General features: G+C 38.9%; 1 protein-coding gene across 1 annotated transcript in view; it reads left to right on the top strand.

The window, feature by feature from the left end:
• Tex14 (testis expressed 14, intercellular bridge forming factor) overlaps positions 1-20057 on the top strand; it is a 163560-nt gene that overhangs the window by 20044 nt on the left and 123459 nt on the right. The window contains exon 2 of the mRNA XM_023564983.2: positions 8368-8504. Within this exon, the coding sequence (XP_023420751.2) occupies positions 8368-8504 (137 nt within the window). The remainder of the gene's footprint in view (positions 1-8367; positions 8505-20057) is intronic.

The following is a 20057-nucleotide window of genomic DNA, read 5'->3' as shown; positions in this document are numbered from 1 at the left end:
TGGGGATATGATTTTGTTGTTGTTGTTGTTGTTGTTGTTTTTCGGTTCCAGAAATTGAACTCACAACTTTACACTTGCTGTGCACTGCTTTGCCGCTGAGCATATCCCTGGTCCCAGGGATGATGTTCCATACAGAATAGTATATTTGTCTTTTTTTATTGCACTCTTAAGATGTGTGTCTGTCTTGGCTGAGTCTTCAGACTGTGATGTTGATATTATAGAGAGAATTCATCTCTACATTATTCTTTGAAGTGATTCTAGTACTAGGGTAGTGGTGGCCACATCAGTCATTTAAAATGATGTAAATAGGGGCTGGAGATTTAGCTCAGCAGCATAAGTGCCTGCCTTGCAAGCAGGCAGTCGTGAGTTCAATCCCTGGTACCGATAAAAAGGAAAAAGACAAAAAAAAAATGATGTAAATATTCACCACATGTAAGTAATGACTTAAGAGTAGATGATTTTCATCATGAGTAGCACTCAAAAGTTCAAAACTCTGGGAGGCTGAGGCAGGAAGATCACAATTTAAGCCCAGCCAGGGCAATTTAGGCAGACCCTGTATGAAAAGAATAAAAGAACTGAAGAACACAATACAAAGGCCTTAGGTTTAGTCCCCAGTACTGGAAGACAGTGTTCAAGAATATGAATAGAGAAGATAAGGGAGTAGGCAATATCATCAGAAGGCATGTTAGTTTCTGTGAAGTCACGGCTGTAGGGGACACAGTCATAAAAGCCTCAGAGCTGCAGCAAGCCTGGCAGTCAGTGTTTAGTTCCATGAGTGAAATAGAACTTTGTGGAATGAAATTAGGAAGGTAGTAAGGTGATGAGATGATAGATACTGTATCATTGACATGAGCCGAGGCACACTGTGTGGATGAGGGTGTCCAGCAGATGTCCACACAGAATTGTTGTGGCCTTTGTTGAAGAGTGCTGTGCCTGAAAGATGCAGGGTTGTAGCACTGTGTGTGCCAGGAGTGAATGGGGTTGGTGCCCTGCAACTCATGGCGTCCAGAGAGTAGCCCTGGAGTTATTCATGCTCTTCCAGCAGAGGATGTTTAGATTGAGATTTTGATTACAGTATGTGTGCATGTGTGATTGATTGACTTTTAGGGGTACTTGAGATTGAATTTAGGGTCTTTTCACTGAGCTATATCCCTATCCCTTTTTATTTTTTGACACAGGGTCTCATTAAGTTGCCTAACCAGGATCAAACTTGTCTTTTGCCTCAGCCTCATAGAGTCTTAGGATGATATGTGTGCACTACCACATCAGACTTCGTGTATGGGTTTGTGTAACAAAACTTGGCTATTAAAAAGTATTCATTATTAGATCAGGAACAAGACAAGAATGTCCACTGTCTCCAGTGTTATTCAACCGAGTCCTGGAAACTTTAACTGAAGCAATTAGACAAAAGAAAGGAATAAAGATAGGAAAGGTAGAAATTAACCTATGGTTATTTGTAGACATTATACTCTACATAGAAGATTCCAAGGGGCTGGGGATTTAGCTCAGCGGCATAAGCGCTTGCCTTTCAAGCAGGCAGTCGTGAGTTCGATCCCTGGTACCGATAAAAACGAAAAAAGACAAAAAAAAAAAAAAAAAAAAGAAGAAGATTCCAAAACCCCACCAAAAGACTATTAGATTTAATAAGCAAATTCAGTAACATATCTGGATACATAATCAGCACTCAAAAATCCTCTATACAAATAACAGACTCACTGAGAGAAAAAGCAGGGAAACAACACCTTTTACAGTAGCATCCAAAAAAAAGTGAAATACCTAGGAATCAAACAAAGGGATGAAAGATCTCTAACGTTGAAAAGTACAACACTCTGAAAAAGAGATTAGATATCTCACAGAATTAGAGAAAACAATCCTAAAATTCATCTGGAACCAGAAGAAATTTAGAATAGCAAAGGCAATGCTGGACAAGAAAAGCAAGATGAGCATCAAAACCCCTGACTTCAGATTATACTATAAAGCTACTGTGATTAAAAATAGCATTGTATGGGAAAAAAACAAAACCTGAAGATCCATGGAACAGATTACAAAATGCAGAAACAACTGCAGACACGCTAAGCTACTTTATCTTTGACAAAGGTGCCAAACACATTCACGGGAAGAAAGATAGCCTCTTTTATAAATGGTGCTGGGAAAACTGGATCTATACATGCTAAAGCTTAAAACTGGACCCATATCTTTCACCATGCACTAAGCTAAAATCAGAATGGATCAAAGATCTTAATATTAAAACAGAAACATTAAATCTGCTGGTTGATAGAGTAGGTAAAACTCTTGAAGGCATTAGTGTAGGCAAAGACTTTATGAACAAAACCCCAATTGCATGGAACTGTTACAGAGAATCAACAACTAGGCTCTCTCCCTGTTGAAAAGATTTTACATAGCAAGAGAAACCACCAACAGAGTTAAAAGACAATCCACAACATGGGAGAAAAGATTTGTCAACGGTACCTCAAACAAAGGATTACTATGGAAGACATATGAAGAACTAAAAAAAAAAAAAAAAAAAAAAAAAATCCTCTGAGATTTAAAGATCCGATCCAAAAATGGCCATGTGAGGTGAATATATACTTCTCAGATGAAGAAATACAAACAGCAAATAAATATGTGAAAAAATGTTCAACATCAGCAGTCATTTGAGAGATACAAATTAAAACAACACTGAGATTCTACTGCACCCCAGAATGAATATTATCAAGAAATCAAGCAATAACAAATGCTGCAGGTGCTATAGGGAAAAAGGAACCCTTCTCTATGTTGGTGGGAGTATAGACTGGTGCAACCACTGTGGAAATCAGTGTGAAGATTCCTCAAAAAACTAGGACTAGAGGTCCCATTCAACCTAGGTATTCCTCTCCTGGGTGTCTTCCCAAAAGAATTAAAAACATTGTACCAATATATGTGTAATATATGTGTACCTATGTTTATAGCAGCATAATTTGTAATAGCTTGCTCTAGGAAACAATCTAAATTCCCATTGACTAAGGAATGGATAAAAAAAGATGTGATTTTTTATATAACGGAGCACTACTTAGCCATAAAGAAGGATAAACTGGAAATTTTTATAGGTAAATGGATGCAATTTGAGGCTGTACTCAAAAGTGAAATAAATAAGATACACGTGTTAAACATTGTATTGTTTCACTAGTATAAGAAGTTCAAAGAAACAACATATGTATATGTGTATATATATGTATATAAAAATGTTAAGATAGTTACACTACTGATTTCTCCGAGTTCATTAAAGAGAAAGATTTGTGCAGATATTTTTCAGACAATTGAATGCAGATGTCTTGTGCTCTGGGTGATTGTTGCCCCCTGACATCTTTTCAATTCTTTTCTTTTCTCATTGATTGAAATAAAAAGTATTCAGTATTGGGTTAAGGATGTAGCTTAGTGATAGAGAGCTTGTCTAATATGTATAAGAGTCTGCTCACTACTGCCAGCCCTGTAAATATAAGAAAAATGAAATTACTGAGTGCACATGCCACCATCATATTTCTGAGAACCAACCCAGGATGGGTGGAAATTCAGAGACGAGAGTGAGACTCACAGACTGAGAGGCACATTGCAGATTGGGCAGGAAGCCTCAAGTAGCTGGGGCAGCAGTGATCTGAGAGGTGTAGGCAGGTGTGGCCATGCTGCCATCCACTGGTGTGCTGGAGCAAAGTGTTCCAGGTGGTAGCCTGTACTGAGAAGCTCTGTTGTCAACCCTGCCTCAGTTGGGGCTTTTTTTCCCAGTTGCTGCTCACTGCAGTTGGTTTTAATATATATACACATATAGATGTAAATATATATTCATTATGGTTATTACTAATAATTATCCTCAGAAGGTAAATTCATGTACAATTAAAATATGAGAAAGTCATGCTTTGAATTTAAATTTATATGATGCCAAAGCCTGTTTTCCAAATACTTTAAATATACAAGTAGGTTCAGTCTCCTCTTTATGAAGCAAAAATATTTAGTGTTCTTATTGAAAATACTCATTTCTGTGCATTTTGTTTCAGTAATGTCCCTTTTTGTAGTACTGGGGAAGGATAAAGAGTTGAACACATGCTAACCAAATGGTATAACGCTGAACTACAATCCTAACCTCCCTCAATATTTTCATATTAGTAATCATTGTTCTTTGACTATTCTGTTTGTTTAATACTCAGTGTTATGGCTTGTGTTTAGATGTCCCCCTCATAGGCTTATAGGCTCAGGAGGTTTCTGCTTGGAAGAAGTACTGCCTTGGTTGTTGGACTCCAGATGAAGTGTGTTATAGCTTGGCAAAAAGTTTGTCAGCATTTTACTCATATCCAGAAATTTTGTCTCAGACCGAGATTAAGGGTAGAGGGCTAATTAATCTGGCCAAAGAAATTTCAAGGCAGTCAGATATTGAGCCAGTGGCATGGCTACTGTTGGGGGCTTTTAGCCAGATCTTTGTTGAGAATGAAAAGCAAGGTGCCTAGCAGAATAAATTAGAATTGAGTTTGGCCAAAATGGAAGCTTCTAGTAAAGCTGTGAACTACAAAAAGAGAGCTGAGGTGATTTTGATTGCTGAGAGGGAACAAGAGATTAGACAAGATGTTTTGAAGGCATTACAAGAAACAGCAAGTTGGGGCTGGGGGTTTAGCTCAGCAGCCTAAGTGCCTGCCTTGAAAGCAGGCAGTCGTGAGTTCAATCCCCGGTACCGATAAAAATGAAGAAGACAAAAAAAAAAAAAAAAAAAAAAAAAAAAGAAAAGAAAAAAAGAAACAGCAAGTCTCCATCCTTGAATCCTCAAAATTGCAATAGCAAGACTTTGCTTTAAGGAGCAAGCCTCAGTGCTCCATGTTCCAGAATGGTGGTGGTATAGAAAAATTTGTTCTTCAGATTCAGATTCAGAGTGTCCAGCAATCCAGGCACTCGACCCTTAGAGCTGAGAGACAGGAAAGCATCATCCATGTGGTGCTTGTTTTAGGTGCATGCAGAATGCGGTTTTAAAAGCTCTTGTTTTGGTTTCAGAAGGCCTGGAAGGTCAGGCAGTGTGCTCCTGAGAGGGCAGTATTTGAAGCTGTAAGTATGAAGCTGAAGATGCAGTGGAGACCCAAGAACTTTGGAAAAGCCAGGAATGTTGATCATTTAAGGAAAGTTGCAATGAGGGAGCAAAGCAGGCGTAAGAAATAAACCATGGTAGCTGTAACCATCAGAAATGACACAGGGGGTGGAGTCACTCAACAGCTTTGCAGCTCATAATTTGCCACAGATTGCTTCAGATACTGCACATGGAACTACTGGACTTAATGTTCACCCTATTGAATTTTGAACTTGTTTTAGTCTCAATCCTTTGAATCTCCTATTTGTAGCTTTTGGAATGAAAATGTTTATCTTGTGCCATTGCATGTTGGAAGTGTTTAATTTTTCATTTGAACAAGGGCTTGCAGCTGAGTTTTCCTTACATGTCAGAGGCTTGGGACTTGGACTTTTCAACAATGCTGAAGCTGTTAGGATTTTATCAGTTGTTAGTGATAGTCTAAATGCATTTTGTACAAAGGGATGTGTATGAGTCTTTGGGAGGCCAGGGGTGGAATGTTATGATTCTAGTGTAATATAGTAGTGATAGACATAATACTGTTCCTTAAAAATTGTTCAACTTGTGTTATAATGTTCAAATTGTGAAATGGTAAGAATAAGCATGTCTTTGTAGCTGGAAACTGGTTTAAAGAAATGTGTCTGATTGCTAACTTGGCAAGGGGTGGATTGTAATGTATGATACCTTGTGTCAACTGTAGAAGTTTAGAAGTTTAATTAAGCAGGGGGCCAGGATCCTAACTTTGTAAAACATCCTCATCCTGTGCAAGAGAAAGGCACTGAGATCACTGAGTGAGTGTTAAACCTGCGTGGATGGGAGGGGATGTAGCCTGCATATAATATAAAGAGAAAATGTCTTATTCTTCCCCTTCTGCTCTTGTTGCTTTTGCTGCTTCTGCCACCTTGAACAGCTGCCCCTCTGTTATGCAGCCTTGGAGCCAGCTGATTATGGACTGAAATCTTTACAAACTGAGCTAGATAAACTTTTCTTTCTTTCTTTCATTTTGAGCATCTGGTATTTTGTCTCAGCAAGAAGAGAAAAGTAAGCCAAGAGGGTCTCACAAAGTATCCCAAACTAGTTTTGAATTGTCATCCTCCTGTATTTGAGATTACAGGCCTGTGCTGTGCTGTGCTGTCCTCGGTTTCACTTTGGAAATTCCTGTCATTTGCAAGTGATCTAACATGACATTTGTACCTATTCTAAACATATTAAACAAAACAAAGGTTTTCCCAAGAAAATTACAGACAGCAAAAGGGAAATATGGGCACGCCTTTCATAGTACATATGCTGGCTGCTCTGCCTGGAGCATTAGCCAGTAGGACAAAAAGAAAAACGCAACGGATTTTCTCTATTTATAAGAAGAAAGGACAAATTCTCAGATGGTTAGCAGATAGGCCACAGACGCGGCTTTCTTGGTGTCAGAAGCTGCTAGTGTGAATTCTGGCGAGGCTGACTGCCCAGCCCCGCACACTGCTGCAGTTTGGGGCAGAAGGGTCAAGGAAGGGTTGGCGGATCTGGGCTGCAGAGCACTCCTGCAGCCCTCACAGAAACCTCAGCCAGCCTGAGAAACGGGCGGGTCTATTATTTGCACCATACATACATTTTGGGAAATGGAAACAGACGGAGGGTTACCGGGTATGTCCGTGGAGGCGGCAACGATTCAGACCTGGCTAGACTCACTCTGCTGCCCGCCGCCGCGTGGCCCCGATACCACCACTCCTGTCCCCACAGCACAGCAGCCTGTGGCTCGCTACCGTTGCACCTACCAAGGGCTCATATTCGCTTGCGCAGTAACAGAGGCCTCTAGGAGGGCGGCACAGGCAGAAGGCTTTTGCCGAGGTGGGCGTCACTGCAAGAGGCTGGGACGTGTAGATGACAACGCGGTGGCTGCGGTTTCAGGCAGATCCCCCGATAAAGGAGTGCGGGGTATGTGGTGGGAAGAAGCAGCGTGTGGTTTGCGGGGAGAGGGGTAGCAGAGCTGTGAGCATAGTGACCGTGAGTAGGTGAGGAGTGTGAGAGGAGGGTGAGGTGTGGCGCGAGGGTGGCAACTTATGCTTACCTGGTAAGGGAAATGCTATTATCATGAAGGTGACCTTCCTAAAACTGAGGTTTATCCTTTGTCTTTTGGATATGCTCACATTGCAGTTTTTCCAGGTGTAGGCAACAGACTGCATGGTTTGTGGTGGGGATTACTACATTTATACTTCCCTGATTGTTTTGTTTCTTCCTGTTTTGTGTTGCTTTGTAGGATTGATTCAGTACATTTTGAGGGAAATAATGGTTGTTTTTGACACAGGGTCTTGCTATGTAGTTGTTGGTCTATGCAGGCTAGTCTGGAAGTTGTAGTGAAGTTTTACACCTGAAGTTTTAGACGTTTCAAGGACTCTGCCTAATGAAGTGCATGATTTCCAGAGAATTTTGACCATAGATGTTTATTGGGATTCTCCCACCAAATTTCCCCTGCCTTCTTCTATTTATTCCTGTAAAAGGGAAATATTTCTCTTTGTTTAGAGCAGGTGGTCTTGTGTCATTCTCTGCCTGCTTGCACCCTGACCCAGTACATTCCTGCTTTAGGCTCCTAAATGCTGGGATTACAGAAATGTTGCCATGAGTGAGAAGTTGTTGTTATTGTTTTCTTTTTCTTTTTTTTTTGTCTTTTTCCTATTTATCGGTACCGGGGATCAAACTCACGACTGCCTGCTTGCAAGGCAGGCGCCTATGCTGCTGAGCTAAATCCTCAGCCCCTGTTATTGTTTTTTTAATGCAGTAGGTTTTTCTTTTTCTTGTTCTAGTTTCTTAAACTCTGCACCATAAAACTTATGTTGCATTGTGTTTATCTTTTAAATAGAGCTGATTGGGCTGGGGTTTTATCTCAGTTCAGTGGCACAAGCATCTGCCTGCCAAGCATGAGATAGTGAGTTTGATTCGCAGTACCAAAAAAAACCAAAAACCAAAACAACAAAAAAAGTTCAATTATAGTTGGAGTATGCAAGCAGACATTATACTGCTGTTTATGCTTTTTTTTGCAGGTGTGGGGGACGGGGATTGAATTCACGACCTTGCGCTTGCCAGGCAGGCGCTAATGCCCCTGAGTTAAATCCCCAGCCCTGTTTATGCTATTGTTAAACAAAAGAGTTGAGCCTCTGTGGAGCTTGGTAATCTGCAGGGAGGCTTGTACCCACTGCCTTTCACATATTTAGTAAGGAAGGCTGACAGGTAACTAAATGTGGGAGAATCTTTTCTCTTGAGTTTTTTGTTCAGTTAGGGTGTGTTTCTCTCTTTTGAAACAGGATGTCTCAGGCTGTTCGTCTGTCAATACCTTGTCCAGTTCAACTTGGTACCTTAAAAAATGACTCCTTAGAAGCACAACTTCATGAGTATGTCAAACAGGGGAACTACGTAAAAGTAAAGAAAATTCTGAAGAAAGGTAAGTGTGTGTTGAGGTGGTTGGTGTAACTGCGTCCACTTTGCTGGAGTAGGTGGGAGAAAAATTATTTTTATTTTTTAAAGAGATTAAGACAAAAGAGGACATAACAAAGTAGCTCAGATCATAAAAATGTAAGCAACACAGCGTTTTACCACAAGACAACCCATAATTAACAGTAACTACCATAATGTCTCTTTCTTTGAAATAGTTGAGCATAACTTCATATACGATAGTATCAAACATAACAAAACAGTATAAAAGCATTCAAGAGATTGAAAGCATTACAGGGCTTTCTAACCAAATAACAGAGAACAAACAATGACTACTATATTATCTCATTTTCCATAGAAAATTTGTTTATACTATCACACATGATAATATCGAATAAGATATAACATGAAGAACCAAAGGAAACAGGAACAAAAGCATAGTAGGAATTCAAAGTAAGATGATATTAAATCAGCACTGGCTATTCTAATGTCTTACCTTCTTCAAAATAGCTGTTCATACTATCACAGATAATAAAATCAAACAAACCAGGATATAACCATTCCAACTAATGAATGCAAACATTATAAAGCTTCAAAGCAATGTAATGGGGAATCATGATTACCATAAACTCTTATGTACTCTTACTATTTCTTACACTAGGGAGACTATGTGGTATTTATACATGTGAGTTTCATTTATTTTGCTTCTGAGTATGATCTCAAGTTGTGTCCATTTATTTATAAATATATCAATGTGATCATTATTTATAGCTGAATAGTACTCCGCTGTATAAAAATACCACAACTTTTTTTATCCATTCATCAATTGATGGATACTTAGGTTGTTTACAAGATCTGGCTATTACAAATTGTGCTGTTATAAACATGGGTGCACATATATCACTGTGGTATGATGTTTTCACTTCTTCTGGGAATATGCCCAGAAGTGGAATAGCTGGAACAAATAGGACTTCCAAGCCCAGCTTTTTGAGGAATCTACAGACTGATCTTCACAGTGCTTGCACCAGGCTACCACTCCTACCAACAGTGCAGGAGTGTTCCTTTTCCCCCACAGCCTCTCCAGCATTTGTTGGTAGTTTTTTTGATCCTGGCCATTCTTTCTGGAGTGAGATGGAATCTCAGTGTCGTTTTAATTTGCCTTTCTCTAATGACTAATAATGATCAACATTTTTTCATGTATTTATTTGCCATTTGTATTTCTTCATGTGAGAACTATGTATTCATCTCAGATGCCCATCTTTGGATTGGGTCTTTGAATTTGGAGGGTCTAGTTTTTAAAAATTCTTTATATGTTTTAGACAGAAGTCCTTTGCCTGAGGGACAGTTCACTAAGACTTTTTCCCAGTTTGTGGGTTTTCTTTTCACTAATGCTAGAGATTTCTTTTGGCATGCAGAAATTTTTTAAGACGAGATCCCAGCTATCGACTGTGGGAAGTTGTTCCCGTGCGGTTTGATTCCTGAATCATGAATTCTCTACCTACACCTATGTCTTTAAGATTTTTACCTAATTTGTCTTCCAACAGATTTAGTGTTTCTGTTTTAATAGTCATATCTTTGATCCATTTAGATTTTAGTTTAGTACATGGTGATAGGCATGGGTCTAGTTTTAGTTTTTGGCATGTGGAAAGTCAGTTTTTCCAGCATCATTTATTAAAGAGACTGTCGTTTTTCCAGTGAACACGTTTGGCTCCTTTATCAAAGATAAGGTACTTGAGTGTGTTTGTAGTTGTGGTTGTATATTCTAGTCTATTCCATTGATCTTCAGATCTGTTTGATTCCAGTACCATGTGATTTTATTGCAGATGCTTTGTAGTATAACTTCAAGTCAGGGATTGTGATGCCTCCTGCTTTGCCTTTGCTGCTTAGAATTGCCTTTGCTATTCTAGGTCTCTTCTGGTTCCAGATGAATTTTAGAAGTGATAGCTCTAGGTGTTTGAGGTATGTTGATGGTATTTTCATTGGGATTGCATTGAATCTGTATAACAGTTTTCGGAGAATGGCCATTTTTAAAATATTTATTCTTCCTATTCATGAACAAGGGATGTCTTTCCATTTTCTGAGATTATGTTCAATTTCTTTTTTCAGGTTATTATAATTTTCCCTGTATAGATCATTTACTTCTTTCGTGAGATTAATTCCTAAGTATTTCATTTTTTTGGATGCTAGTGTGAAGGGTGTGGCTTCATTTATTTCTCTCAGTGATTTTGTTCTTAGTGTATACAAATGCTATTGATTTTTGAGCATTGATTTTTATATCCAGCTACATTGCTGAATTTATTTATTATATCTAGGAGTCTTTCAATGCAGTTTTGTGGGTCTTCTATGTAGAGTATAATGTCATCTGCAAATAATGATAATTTAACTTCCTCTTTTCCTATCTTTATCCCTTTTATTTCTCTTTCTTGTCTAATTGCTCTGGCTAGAATTTCCAGTAGTACGTTAAATAGGAGCGGTGATAAGAGACATCCTTGTCTTGTGTCTGATTTTAAGGTAAAAGCCTTCCGTTTTTGGCTATTTAATACGATGATGGCTGTTGGTTTGTCATAGATGGCCTTAATCATATTGAGGTAAAGACCATCTATTCCGATTTTCTGTAAGGTTCTTATCATGAATGAGTGTTGGACCTTATCAAAGCCTTTTCTGCATCTATATAAATGATCATGTGATTCTTCCTTTTGACTTTGTTGATATGGTAGATTACATGTATTGATTTATGTATGTTAAACCATCCCCTGCATGCCTGAGATGAATCCTACTTGGTCATGGTGTATAATCTTCTTGATGATTTGCTGCATCCTATTTGCCAGTATTTTATTGAGGATTTTTGCATCTGTGTTCATTAGGGATATTGGCTTGTAGTTTTCTTTTTTAGTTGTGTCTTTCTCAGGTTTTGGTACTAGAGTAATATTTGCTTCCAGGAATGACTTAGGAATGATTGCTTCTCTTTCAATTTCATTGAACAGTTTAAGGAGTGTCGGCATTAAGTCTTCTTTGTGTTTCTTGTGAATCCATCTGAGTCTGGGTTCTTTTTTGTAGGTAGGGACTTAATTACATTTTCAATTTCATTAATGGAAATCACGTTATTCAGCAGTTTTATATCTTCTTGACCCAGCTTTACTACTTCATTTGTTTCTAGGAATCTGTCCATTTCTTCTGTGTTATCGAACCTATGAGAGTAGAGGTTTTTGAAACAGGTGTGGATGATCTTCTGTATTTCCACAGAGTCTGTCGTGATTTCGCCTTTTTCGTTCGTTATTGCATGAATTTGAGCTTTTTTATTTCCTTTTTTTTAAAAATAAGGTTGGCTCAGGACTTACCAGTTTTATTTATTCTTTCAAAGAACCAACTTTTTTTTTTGCCTTTTTTGTTTTTATTGGTACCAGGGATCGAACTCACGACTGCCTGCTTGCAAGGCAGGCACTTATGCCGCTGAGCTAAATCCCCAGCCCCAAGAACCAACTTTTTGATTCATTGATTTTTAGGATGGTTTTCTTAGTCTCTATTGCATTAATTTCTGCTCTGATTTTTATAGTTTCCTCCCTTTGGCTTTGGGCTTGACTTGCTCTTCCTTTTCTAGATGTTTGAGATATAGCATCAGGTTATTTAATTTTATTCATTCTGTTTTCCTGATGTGGGAACTCAGTGCAGTGAGTTTTCCTCTGAGGACTGCTTTCATTGCATCCCACAGATTCCGGTAAGTTGTATTTGTATTTTTGTTTGCTTGTAGGTATTGTTTAAATGCTTCTTTAATTTCCTCTTTGACCCACTGATTGCTCGAGTGTATTATTCAATTTCCATATGTTTGTGTGGTTTTTGCAGTTCCTTTTATCATTAATTTCTAGTTTCATGGCACTATGATCTGATAACATGCATGGGGTAATTTCAATTCTTTTGCATTTATTTAAATATGTTCTATAAGCTAGTATATGGTCTATTTTAGAGAATGTCCCATGTGCCACTGAGAAGCGTGTATATTCTGATGTTGTTGGATGGAACACTCTATATGTCTTACTTATCAAGTCCATTTGCTCATACATGTGATTTAGTTCTGTTATTTCTTTGCTGATTTTCTGTCTGGTTTTTCTGTTCCTTGGTTTCAATGGTGTGTTAAAGTCTCCTGTTATAACTGTGTTATTACTAATTTGATTTTTCATTTCTATTAATACTTGCTTTGTATAACTGTGTGCTCTGGAATTTGGAGCATATATATATATATATATATATATATATATATATATTTTATCGTTACCGGGGATCGAACTCGCGACTGCCTGCTTGCGAGGCAGGCGATGGTGCGTATATATTTAAGAAAGTTATCTCTTCCTCATGAAGTTTTCCCCTAACCAGTATGTAGTGATTTTTTTTATCCCTTAGGATCATTCTTGATTTGAAGTTCACATTATCTGCAAATAGAATAGCTACCCCTGCTTTTTTTTCAGTTCCTGTTGTGTGTAGTATTGTTTTCCATCCTTTGACTTTCAGTCTGTGAGTTTCCTTTTGGGTTAGATGGGTTTCTTGTAGATGGCCTATGGTTGGATGTTGTTTCTTGATCCATTCTGCCCACCTGTTTCTTTTAATTGGTGAATTGAGATCATTTACATTAATGGTTGTAACTGTTATATATTGCTTTATTACATGTAATCTTTCTACTGTTACATCTTTATCTTTCCATTCTTTGTAATTGTCTGCTTTGCTTAGTGGTTTTTTCCTAAGTGCATCTAAACTGTCTTTCAGTATTCTTTACATGGTTGGCTTGGTGATCATGAAGTTCTTCAGCTATTCTTTGTCATCAAAGTATCTTATTTTTCCATCCATTTTGAAGGACAGTTTTGCAGGGTACATCAGTCTAGGTTGGAAATCGTTTTCCTTTAGGATCTGAAATACCTTACTCCATGCTCTTCTTGACTTCATTGTTTGTGTTGAGAGGTCTGCTGTAATTCTGATAGGCTTTCCTTTATAGGTGATCTGTCTTTTCTCTCCGACAGCTTTTAGTATTCTTTCTTGTGTTGGATTTTTGGGATGGTAATTATCTTATGTCTGGGTTTAGTTTTATTTTGGTTATGGCTATTTGGAGTTGTATATGCTTCACTAATCCTAAAAGCAGTTTCCATTTTCATGTTTGGGATATTTTCAGCTATTACTTCTGTAAATAGCCTCTTAATATCATTTGTGTTGTCCCCTTCTTTTTCATTTAGCCTATAAATCTTATGTTGTTCTTCTTGAATCATCTTGCAGCTATTGAATTTTTATTTCTTGATTCCTTTTTATTTTTAAAGGATCTTTCTGGGGCTGGGGCTTTAGCTCAGCGGCATAAGTGCCTGCCTTGCAAGCAAGCAGTCCTGAGTTTGATCCCTGGTACCGATAAAAAGGAAAAAAAAAAAAAAAGGATCTTTACTTTCCTATTCACTAGCTGCAATCTTGTCTTCGAAGTCTGAAATTCTGTCTTCACTTTCACTGAATCAGTATTGACAACTTTCGATGGAATTTTTGTTTTTTTTATTTTTTATTTATTTTTTGTCTTTTTCCTTTTTATCGGTATCGGGGATCGAACTCACGACTGCCTGCTTGCAAGGCAGGCGCTTATGCCACTGAGCTAAATCCCCAGCCCCCTCGATGGAATTTTTGATTTTGTGAATTACTCTTTGAATCTGCTTTATGTCCTCAGTTTGTTTCTTATATTGTTCATCCAGGGATTCTTTTTGTTTTGTTTCTCTAATTCTTTTATATATATATTTTTTCATTTAAAGAGGAAAAAACAAAAAAACCCCAAATAACAAAAAAAAATGGTAGAAATAATACAGAATTACAGAAAAATAAATAGTAAGAAATCACTGGTTGATAAGTTACATATTCTCATCCTAGAAATAGTTGTTCAGGTTACAAAATTAAAGTGTACACTGCCAACAGTTCTGCTCAGTGATCCAACAACACGTAGTAATATGGTTATCAGTCCTATACAATTGTTTTTATCTTAAAGAGAGTGAGATTAAACATATTGAAACAGAACAAAACAGTTCCTAAAGAAACAATTTAAAGAAATATGGATTTCCAGTCAAGTCCACTAGAGATCTTCACTATCTATCTTATTGTCTCTAGTTTTCTCCAAATAGTTGTCCCTAACTTCACACACATTGACTACATATTGCATATTATAGAACTAATCAAATCATTACAGGAGGATGAAGGCTTTTTAGGTCTTTAAGATCTGACATTGTGGAAGTCAATAATGACTACCATAATTTCTCTCATTCTCTTCATAGTAGCTGTGCTTATCTTTACTATGCTGAAACTGAATGTAAGAGACTAGACTAATATCACTCTGAACAGTGAATAATAGTATTGATAGATTTTATATCATAATGTTACAGAATTAGCATTGGGTTTCTTAGTGTCTCTTCTTCAGAGCATCTGTTCATTACATCATGGATTATTTAATCTGTTCCTGTAAATAGTTTAGAAAATTCTTCCCATGTGTAAATTTCTCCATATATATCTATATTTTCTGTATTATAGGGAAAAACAGATCGTAACAAGACAACAAAACAAATTCCTAGAAAAATATGCAATGAAAAAGACACACATAACTATTTTTATAAAAACACAACTTTGAAGACATTGTACGACTTGAGAGCAGTTAATAATCAAAACTGGTATGGATATCTTTTACATCTTATCATCTTCAGAGTAGTTGCCTCTACTCTTAGATGTGATACTATCAAGCATACCAAATTTGAATAAAATCAGCCAAGGCAAAACTGCAGCCTAACATACCACCTTCAAATAAGATCAGTCATAGTAAGGCAATGTAAGTAATGCAGGGTTTCAGTTTAAGTTAATAGGAAATTAAGATAGTTACCATGCTGTTTTTGGGTTAGATATCTGTGCCCTCAAATCTGATATGAGTGGACAGACTGGAACAAAATAAAATCAAACTAAATGGAACAATAAGTCTACTGTGACTTTTAAATCCTGATACACTATTAGCAGTGATCTCTGTCTTCCTGTTTTAGGCTATTTTTCACCTTTCCCCTTCTCAGGATGCTTTGTATGTTTGGGGCCCACTAGCCCCTTTAGTTTTTAGATTAGGGGGCCAGCCTGTTGTCTACCTGAGTGTTGCTGAACCTTTTTACCCCTGAGCTTGATCTTGAGCTGTACTCCTTTACTTACTAAAGTCATAGGGTTTTCCTTCCTTCCAGCTATTTAGTTCTACACTGCCCAAAAGTGTCATAGCTTTCCAATCTATCTGCGGCTGCTGGATGCGTTGGCCCTATTTCTCTCTGGTTTCCTGTCACATATAGCATTGCTTTCTCATCTTTGACTCTCAGTTTATTAACCCTCTTTTGGGTTGAGTGTATTTCTTATTCAGAGCTTCTCAATGGAATCTGCCTCCTAATCTACTTTGCCTGTTTCTTTTTTTTATTTTAGTGTGCTATCTATATTAAAGATTATAGCTTACCATCTGCCTCATGTCTGCTATTCCATTTTTCTGCTATAATTTGTCCACTTTACTCCTTCATTCCACTGTCTGTCCCATTCATTGAGGCCTCTCTGCCACTGTTGCTGGAATCCTGGTATTTTTTCCTCTCTCTCTCTGGAATGCCCTTCAGTATTTTTTGTAGGGTTGGGTTGCTGGCCATGAACTCCCACAGTTCCTCCTTGTCTTGGAAACAGAAACATCTTATTTCTCCATTAATTTTGAGAGAGAGTTTTCCTGGGTATATCAGTCTTGGTTGCAGATTATTTTCTTTTTTCTTTTTTAAAATTTTTTGTCTTTTTCCTTTTTTATCGGTACTGGGGATCGAACTCATGACTGCCTGCTTCCAAGGCAGGCACTTATGCCGCTGAACTAAACCTCCAGCCCCCTCAGATTATTTTCTTTCAGGGCTTGGACTATTTCCCCAAGGCTCTTCTCGATTTGAGAGTTTATGTTGATAGGTCTGTTGTTATTTTGATAATTTTTACGTTGTAGGTAATCTGCTTCTTTTCCCTGGCTGCTTTTGTTTGTTTGGTCAATTTCTGAAATCTTGATTATTGTATGTCTGGGTGTTGAACTGTTTTGGTTGTAGTTTGTTAGAGTTCTGTATGTTTCATTTATCTGGATATCATTTCTTTTTTCTATGCTTTGGAAGTTTTCCTTTATTATATCTGTGAATAGTCTTTGTAGTTCATTTTTGGTTACTCCTGCTTCTTCCCTCACATATTTTATTCTTAAGTTATATATCCTTTTGTTGTCTTCTAGACTTTGAATTGTTTCTTGCTGGTTCCTCATTATTGTTAAGAGATCTTTTCTTTCACAATCATATATCATAAATCTCTCATCAAGTTTCAAAAGGCAAACTTTAGTTTCTGTCAAGGGATTTTGCCAGTTTTCAGTGGAGTTTTTAGTTTCCTGATAATCTCTTTGGATCTGTTTCATGTGTTCTAGGTTATGTTTAAATTCTTCATCAAAGATTTTTCTTTTCTGAGTTCCTCCTTTCTTCCATCTGTGTTCTCTTTGGAGGGGCTTATCATTTCTTTATTTAATCTTTTTATATCTTGCCTCACTTGGATCAGAAGTACAGTTTAAAATTCGTCTCTGAGGTCATGAAGGTATTTCTTTATATCCGCTAATGCTGTGTCTAGTACTGGATGGTTACTGTACTGATTCTCTTCTGTATTTACTTCTCCTGGGCTTATTTCCCCAGGTCCAGCAGCTGGAGATTTTTTTTTTTTATTTCTCTTGTAATGTTTCTGGTTTCTTTCAGACTGGTTTGTTCTGGGAGTCTCTGGCCCACTCCGTATTACTTAGGGCCTTTCCAAAGCATGCTGACTTGAGTGTTTGCTGCCTCCTAATTTGCTGTTATCTGAGGTACATGCAGGGATTGCAGGTACGGTGTAGGCTAGCCTCGAGCCTCTGTGCCAGTCAATCCCCAGGTTAGGCTGTATCTTGTGGACGTTGCAGAGTCGCAACAAATTTGTACCTGCTTATTGGGTCCCAGCCAGAGGTGTGGCTCAGCCCCAGCAGATCCCGCCAGTTTTCTCTGCGCCAGGCAGAGACTGTGGCTGACGGACGTTACTGCGGCGCTGGGCTCTGCCCAATTCCAAGATGTCCTCTACCAGTCTTTCTCTGCACCAGGGGCGGCTGACTGACATCACCACGGCTCTGGGCTCTGCCCAACTCCAAGGTGTCCTCTAGCCAGTGACAGTAGTCATGGGACCCAATCCCTAGCACTCACCAGGAATCCATGCAGTTCTTCCTTTTGGGTCCACTCCACACTGTGCTGCGTGTCTTCACTGCATTCCTAGCACAGCACAGATCAGTCACAAAACTGCGCGATGCCCGACTTCAGTGCCCAGGTGTATGGTTCCTCTCGTGGTCTCCTCTGGTGCAGCCAGGTGGCTCTGGTGCTTCACGAGTCTCCAGGACCCAATTTCCAGCACTCACCGAGAGCCAATAGAGCTCTTTCCCTTGGATTCACTGCTCACTGCGCTGTGTCCTCCCATTAAGGGCCCAAGATTTGCTGACTCCTGTTACCGGCAGCTGCGGTCTCAGCACAACTTTGGATTGTCTGGGTGCGCCTACTACAGCACAGAATGTTTCTCAGTGAGCATGTCAAGTTTCAGTTCTCCCTGTGCTTTTCCTTCCTCTTCCTAGTTTTATTTTTCCATTCGGTTACTGCCTTGGTTAATAAGAATCGTTATCCAATCGTCTGGCCCTCTCCATGTTGTCAACTTCTAGCATCTGATCTGATTTCTCCACAGAGGCTCTCCATCCAGCCCCCTAGAAAGCTGCCATTTTTTTCCCTCAACATCTGTTCTTCTAATTTTTTAACTGTGTTTTCTTTAGATGTGTTCAGCATCTCTTTCATTACTTTTATCATTTCTTCTTTTACCTGGGAGATTATTTCTAGTTTGAATTCCTTTAAAGCTTCCTGGAGTTGCTTCTTTATTTCAGTTGCTATTATTACAGGTATTTCAGGTGTATGGCATATATTTTCTTCTATATATATGGCTCCTAGGCTTTTTTGGGATGGGCTGGATGTTCAAGATTGCATTTTGGTCTTTTGTTTTGTCATTTTCTTATATTTCTGTGTTTTAAGAGTTTTTCCAAGGCTTTCCTTGGGTGTTTTGGAAATTGTCTCCTGTGCCTTGGTCTCCTGGGACTGAATGGAGGTTGCTGAGCATGGTCCAGTCAGTCCCTGAGGCCCTCCCATCCCACCTTCAGTGTTCCAGGCAGGCACCTATCCAATGTGGATGATGGGCTAAACTCTCCCCGGGGAAAGACTAATGCCCTGGAACTCACTTCACCTGCTCTCAACTACCCTGATTGAAGAAGGTTGCTGGGCGTAATGTAGTAGGTCTGCAAAACTTCCTAAAGCTAGTCTAGTGTGGCCAAGAGCTGAGTGAGTCCTTTAGCACTGGGAGCGATGATCTTAAAGTCTCCCGGGGCTTGGGATGGTGCACAGGACTCACCCCAGTGATCAGCTGAGTTTCCTGGTTTGAAAGAAGGTCACTGGGCATGGCCTGGGCAGGCCTGAAACCTACAAAGTGTAGCCTAATGTGGCTGGGATCTGGGAGGGTCCTTCAGCCCTTGGAGGACTGATCTTAAAGTCTCCCTGGGCTCCAGATGGCATGCAGGACTCATCCCAGCCACCAGCTGAGTTTCCTGGTTTGAAAGAAGGTAAGGTAGGAGAAAAATTAGAAACATCATAAAACTATGAGTAACTTATTGAGGAAATCTCAAAAGTTAAATGTAGATATTAAATGTTCCCTAGCAGTACACAGTGATTAGCAGAGACTTTACTTGTTTGATGGCTGTGTTCTTTTATGCTGGGGAACTAAACCTGGTCTCTATCAGATTGTTTTCCTGAGGTTTGTCTCAGGCTGCTTGCCTTGATTCTGCCTGATTCCCTTTTTTCTTTCTAGTGAGCACTATCCATTCTTCTGTGGTTTCTGGTTGCTTGAGTGGTCTGCTTTCACTTCCCTTCCTTGTTCTTTATTTCCACTTGGTACTTTTGTTTTTGGATTTTCTCGCTTCTAGGTACATGCAGGTCAGCAAGTACATATAAATAGCAGGTGGTGCTCAAAAGAATGACCAAACAAAAGCCCACAAACAAAATCTCTGCTGGTATTTGGTTCTTGCTCTAGAGGTCTAACCTCTTAGTGGCAGAGCGACCAGAAGTTCTGCTAGATATTTGATGCTCACTTGCTAGTATTAGGTGGCCTGATTTTTTCCAATGTTTGTGACCTTCCTTACAACAGCATTCCGAAAAACTTCCAGAAGGATAACCCAAGTTTTTCAGATCTGACTTTCCCACAAAACAATGTAATAAACATATTGACTTGGGCTTGAGGATAGCTCAGTAGTAGAGTGCTTGCCTAGTGTGCACAAGGCCCTGAGTTCAGTCCCCAGTACCACACACACACACACACACACACACACAGACTGTCTCTAGACCCAGGCTTAATGGCATATGCCTATAATCCCAGCATTTGGGAGGCTGAGACAGAAAGATCACTGTGAGTTCGAGGCTAGTCTGGGCTTCATATGGAAGCCTGATCT

Source organism: Cavia porcellus, unplaced genomic scaffold, assembly GCF_034190915.1.
Source record: "Cavia porcellus strain 051 isolate PalLab524CR breed Dunkin Hartley unplaced genomic scaffold, mCavPor4.1 scaffold_6, whole genome shotgun sequence".
Classification (NCBI taxonomy): Eukaryota; Metazoa; Chordata; class Mammalia; order Rodentia; family Caviidae; genus Cavia; species Cavia porcellus.
Note: the sequence above shows the minus strand (reverse complement) of the source record. Positions and strands in the feature narration are given on the sequence as shown.